Genomic DNA, 6,143 nt, shown 5'->3' with positions numbered 1-6,143 from the left:
AATCCACAAGCTAGCAAAGTCCAAGCGTGTAATAAATAAACAATGCTATATTTCATCTAACTATCTTGAATCCGGCTTTCATTCATGGGAAGCCGAAGACTAGGACATGGTAGTGTGGATGTTTATCAACCCAATATGATAAAGGAACAGGGGGAATTACATATTATCAATAGGTATCGTTATGTCATTGTATCCTTGTTTGCTGTTGTCATAAGCGTTTTCATCCATGATTGCAAAATAGCTGCTGCATGCATTGAATCGAGTACTCCAATATCATCCATGTAAAATGCCTTTCGTCAAAGATATAAGCGTTCTCGTCGATCCCACCCAATGAGCATTGTTTCAGAGTTGGGCACTACATGGTAGGTAGTTTCTTATTATGAATGTGAATACCAAAGGGCTATAAATGTGGATACCGCGTATTGTGTTTGCAAGCTTATAAATCCCAGCATTACTCCAAAGGTAGTAGTGATAAGAAGGTATTCAATTGCGGCCGCTAGTTTATTGGTAATACGTTAGGGAGTATCATCTGAAAGGTACGTCTTATTATGTACAAAGACTCTAGCAGTACTATCATTCTTTTCATCATCTCCAGAACGCCAATGAAACTGTATCACATGCTGAAGCTTGCTCAAAGCGTTGACTGTGTAATTACGTGCATGAGTGCGTGTGAGGATATAAACGTCAGTTGCGGGGTGGGTGAATATGAAGCATCTTTCAACACGAGCACTTCTTTTCAAATTGTCATACACAAAAGGTTGCGATATTTACGCGTGCTGCAATCCCATTTCCTTTGTATACTGCTCCGTGCTTTCAAGAATCGGTCCTCAATGTGTTGAACACGTCGTGCTATTGAAGGTCAAGAATCAAGAGCAAGGCTCAAGGCTCCATGTGCGACAGCAACAGCCGATGCAAGCTATGATGCTCGATGCCAGCGATCGTTTGGAAGATTAGGTGGGTGTGCGAAGACAAGGTGAGTGTGTATTCTGAGTTGTGAGTGGAGGGACAAAGCCAATTAGTAAAAGACATTCACACGACGACAAGGGGTTCTTTTTCTTTCTTTCGCACCTATTTTTACCTTTTATCTCTTTCATCATTATCCATCACTATCTTTCCCATGTCCTCAAGCAAGGCAGCCAATCGACTTCATGCTTTATCAAAGCATCTGGAACCTGGTCAGAAGGATGAGGCACTTGAAAAATCCGAGTGGAAGGTAAGGATGGGTACCTTGTCAATGCGCGTCGTACAACATCCTAACGATATGGGTCATAGGATATCCTTCTTGAGATCAATCGACGCAAACACAAGAACCGCACAGCGAATCCTGAAGATCATGGCTATATTCGTCAAAAGACCCAGGGCAAACTTTGGGTACGGGAACGTGTCGATGCATTTGTTGATCAAGAGAGTTTCCTCGAGATTGGTGCTATCGCTGGCAGAGCCAAATACAACGAGGATGGATCCGTCAAGGAATTTACACCCGCCAACTTCATTGCTGGAAAAGCAACAGTGAATAGCCGTCCTGTGATCGTAGCTGCCGATGACTTTTCTATTCGCGCTGGTCATGCTGATGGTGCAGTATGGGGTAAATCGGTAAGTCTAGTTTAGAAAAGTTGTGTGTATCTAGGTATCTCATGCAATCATAATATAGATCATGGCTGAGCAAAGTGCTCGTAATCTTAAGATACCTCTTGTAAGTATACAGAAGAATGGAATGTGGGTATAGCTCTTACATGTATCATTTTAATGATAGGCGCGTCTTATTGATGGCAGCAGTGGTGGTGGATCAGTGACCTTGATGTTGGACAATGGATACACCTACTTGCCTCCATTATTGGGAATGCATGATATCATTGCGAGCTTATCAGAGATTCCTGTGGTCGCTGCAGCTTTGGGACCTGGTACGTGTTATTTGAGAAACAAGGGAAGAATCAACCACATTTGTTCATTGTTCATTTGAATTTTATGCAGCTGTCGGTCTTGGAGCGGCCCGTGCAACGTTGACCCATTTCTCAGTGGTTGCCGAAAATGTTGGTTCTTTATTTGCAGCTGGTCCTCCGGTTGTTGCTAATGCGACTTATGAGACTGTCACAAAAAAGTCGCTTGGTGGAGCCCTTTTGCATACATCCAATGGTACCTTTGATAACCTGGCTGCCGATGAACAAGAATGCTTTGCACAAATCCGCCAATTCCTTAGCTACATGCCCAACAACAACTTTGAACTCCCTCCACGCACCACATCCGATGACCCTGTATTCCGACGTGATGATGAGCTTCTTAATATTGTCCCACGAAGACGTCAACGCATGTACCAAGTCCGTGATATCTTAACCCGCGTCTTTGACAAGGGTTCTTGGTTCGAAATTGGTGCACGTTGGGGTGATGGTGCTGTTTGTGGTTTGGCTCGCATCGATGGCTATCCTGTCGGCATTTTGACATTTGATTGTACCAAGAATGGAAGTGTGCTTACAGCTGCAAGTTGCAACAAGTTCCGCCGCCACATTGATCTATGCGACACCTTTGGTATACCCATCATTGACTTTGCAGACTATGCTGGCTTTGCTGTTGGTACCAAGGCTGAAAAAGAAGCGTAAGTCTTATATACTTTAATCATCTTCTTTTTGCTATCATACTAATACTATATATTACATATGCATATAGTACCATTCGTTATGGCTCAACGTTGACTGCAGCTTTGTACCAATACGATGTGCCTTATTTCACGGTTGTTTTGAGAAAGGTGTTTGGTGTTGCAGGTGCTGCATTTGTCGACAATCGTGTGCCCAACATGCGTGTGTCTTGGCCGAGCGGTGATTGGGGAAGTTTACCACTTGAAGGTGGTATTTATGTAAGTTGTGACACACGACGCTTTTATCTAAACAAAAATGTTCATCAACGTATTTCCAATTAGGCTGCCTATCGCCGTGAATTGGATGCTGCAGGAGAAAAACGACAAGAGTTATACAATAGCTTGATGGCCCAATTTGAAGCTGTACGCTCACCAATCCGCACTGCCGAGATGTTTGATATCCCTGATATTATTGATCCTCGTGATACTCGACCATTACTTTGTGAATGGGTCAGGTCAATGTACGACAACGTGTTGCCACACCGCGTAGCCAGAGTTAGAATCAATGGCCCTAGAGTACCCTACCGACCTTAGTAGATGCCGATAAAGGAGTATTATTTGCATTAATATACAACGCACTTCGATTACGCCATATCAGATTGAGTACCTATTTTCAAAATCAGCATCATGCAAAGACCCCGAACAACCCCACAAAGTAAATGCTTGATCCCATGTGACACAAAGCATGCCGTTTTTCACATGCATCCAGTGTCAGCGACCCCAAGCGGCAACCTCTGCAATGTGTGATGGGAAAACGCTTACTGAAAACAATACAAGATCCAATAATACAATGATGGGGAAATGGGATACGTGTGTGTATGCGCGCGTGTATTATTCAACGTCGCCTGGATACAATAATCATGCTATACAACGCATGCCCATGCTTACCATCGTGAGAGCACACCAATACTGCACCCCACATTTTTAATAACTCATCATCCACCAAATCCTTTTATCTTCCTTTCTTCTTCCCCTTTCACGTTTCTCTCTTCCCCTTCAACGCTTCTTTTCACTTTTTTGCCATGACCATCCCTCTCAAGGATTCGACAGCACCCGATGCCAAAGCCGCTCTGGAACGTCTTGAACAAATCAAGAGCCAGCTCAACATGACACCTTCAACCATGTCACTTGAAGCACCCAAGGATATGGCTGCCGAGCGTGCTGCTGCAGATTTTGACATTGAAGCCTTGACACGTCTTTACGTGGGTGGTGACAAAGAATACGAGCTCCAGGTACGATCAACCCAGCAGCAATCTTTATCATCACTATATGCATTAACATTGAAGACAATAGAAAAAAGCGTTTGAGATTGTGAAATCTGATCCTGAGCTTATTGCCCAGCCTCCACGCAACATTCTTGAGTTCTCTAGAGACGAGTGGCGTGAATTGTAAGTGACAAGCTATGCCCATTTGAAATAGAGTTGTGACTTACTGAGTGATAATCTGCATAGCACCATGTGCCAAATTCGCCGCACTACTGAGCTTATGCAAACCAAATTCAAGGATGATCCCGAGATGGGTTTTGCAATCGCCAAGGCAGTCAACCTTTACTCACCAAGTTATTCCATGCGCATTTTCGTGCATCAATACCTCTTCCGTAACGTGGTTACCATGCTTGGTGATAAGGAACAAGCAAAGCAATGGGTGGATGACATTGACCATTATCGCATTTATGGCTGTTTTGCTATGGTAATAACTCATATTGGATCCAAGTTTTCAAATGCATGGTATTCACTCATGGTTTTAGACTGAGCTCGGTCATAGTTCAGCATTGAGAGATATTGAAACCACCGCTACCTATGATCAAGCTACCGATGAATTTGTGATTGAATCGCCTACCATTACATCGACAAAGTGGTGGATCGGCGGCTCTGGCCAAACTTCAACACATGCCGTGGTGATCTCGCAAACAGTGATTAATGGCGAATCCGTGGGCCACAACTGGTTTGTGGTACAGTTGCGTGACAAGTTTACGGGTGAATTGATGCCCAATGTCAAGATTGGTGATATTGGTAAGAAGCATGGACATCAAGGTGTCGACAATGGCTGGATCCAATTCCATAAGGTGCGTGTGCCACGCTCTCACATGCTTCAAAAATGGGCCAAGCTTGAACGTGATGGCACCTATTCTCCACCACCAAGCCCTGCTGTGATGTATGCAACATTGATCCCTGAACGTCTTACATTGATCTTGAGCACTACCCAATTGGCAGGTCAAGCATTGACCATTGCTACACGTTATGGTGTGGTGCGTCGTCAAGGACACCAAAATCAACAAATCATGGATTACCAATCGCACTATTCGCAAATCATCCCATTGATCTCGTTCCTGCATATGCTCAATTCGGCTTCCGATACCGTGTACAACCAATACAATGTGCTTACTGCAGGTGGTGAAATGGATCCTATGGACTTTTTGAACCACATGAGTGACATGCATGCCATCTCAGCTTGTCTCAAAGGTATGGCTGGTTGGTATGGTTCCGAAATCCTTGAAACATCTCGTCGTGCCTGTGGTGGTCATGCTTATTCCGCCTACAATGGTATCAGCCAAATCATCAATGACTGGGGTGTCATGACTACGGGTGCTGGTGATAATGTTGTCTTGTTGCAGCAGGCTGCACGTATCTATGTCCGTCAACTTGCTCGCAAACTCGAACACAATGAATATCCTGAACTCAAGTTTAAGAGCTCCACTCATTACTTTATGCGTGCCAAGGAGTATCTCGCAACACCTTCATGGCCTGTGCGTGATCTTAATGAAGCTGTCAAGGACGTGCGTCTAATTGAAGATGCCCTTTTCGCCATTCTTGTCAAGAGAGTAAGTCATGTCGTGCATCCAAATTTGATCACCCAACTCACACACAACCTAAATGTGTAGTTCTACAGCATTCATCAAGCTATGGGCAAGGGCAAGACATCCAATGATTTGTTGATGGATATGGTCCGTGCTGCTGAATTGCACTGTGCCGCTTTCATTTTCAGTGATGCAGTCTCCAAGTACGGTGGATCCAAGCCTGCTGAAGGTGTCAATCCTAGCGTGCATGCTATCATGCGACGATTGACTGTGATGTGGGGTATTTACACTCTCCACCGCTACAGTGATCAAGGTTTCAAGGAAGGCTTCCTTTCACCACAACAAGTCAAGGATATCGAAGATTTGTACCTTGATGTAAGTAGTCATTGTATAAGATGTGATCATGATGACAAGTCTAATTTTTCTTTCCAATAGACCACCAAGAGCCTTCGTAAGCAGGTGATTGGTCTCACCGATGCATTCAACTTCCCTGACTTTGCTCTCAAGTCACCTATTGGCAAATATGATGGCAAGATCTATGAGGGTAAGTGATTGAGCGCTATGCCAACCCCACACTTTTCCAAACTAATCATATCCTTCGGGGTTAAAGCTTATTTCGATACCGTCCTTCAGGCACCCAACAGCATGCGAAAGACACCTTACCACGAAAAATACATCAAGCCCCTTACTTCTCGTGTCGCTCCCAATTAGTTGAAT

At 44.2% G+C, this 6,143-nt stretch overlaps 2 protein-coding genes across 2 annotated transcripts; both read left to right on the top strand.

Moving 5' to 3' along the window:
- Positions 1-1,117: 1,117 nt before the first annotated feature.
- On the top strand, positions 1,118-3,163 carry O0I10_011699 (uncharacterized protein; the record flags this gene model as incomplete). The annotated part of the gene is made up of 7 exons (XM_058491663.1): positions 1,118-1,213; positions 1,273-1,593; positions 1,652-1,693; positions 1,754-1,901; positions 1,972-2,590; positions 2,662-2,848; positions 2,912-3,163. The coding sequence occupies 7 exons, from the start codon at positions 1,118-1,120 to the stop codon at positions 3,161-3,163; spliced, it is 1,665 nt and encodes a 554-aa protein (XP_058337606.1).
- A 488-nt stretch (positions 3,164-3,651) lies between these two features.
- Positions 3,652-6,137, top strand: O0I10_011698 (uncharacterized protein; the record flags this gene model as incomplete). The annotated part of the gene is made up of 7 exons (XM_058491662.1): positions 3,652-3,861; positions 3,923-4,017; positions 4,081-4,318; positions 4,377-5,450; positions 5,511-5,801; positions 5,862-5,970; positions 6,037-6,137. The coding sequence occupies 7 exons, from the start codon at positions 3,652-3,654 to the stop codon at positions 6,135-6,137; spliced, it is 2,118 nt and encodes a 705-aa protein (XP_058337605.1).
- Between the last annotated feature and the right edge of the window lie 6 nt (positions 6,138-6,143).

Source organism: Lichtheimia ornata, assembly GCF_029851405.1.
Source record: "Lichtheimia ornata isolate CBS 291.66 chromosome Unknown scaffold00097, whole genome shotgun sequence".
Lineage (NCBI taxonomy): Eukaryota > Fungi > Mucoromycota > Mucoromycetes > Mucorales > Lichtheimiaceae > Lichtheimia > Lichtheimia ornata.
The sequence above is the reverse complement of the archived record's forward strand: the minus strand, read 5'-3'. Positions and strand labels throughout refer to the sequence as shown.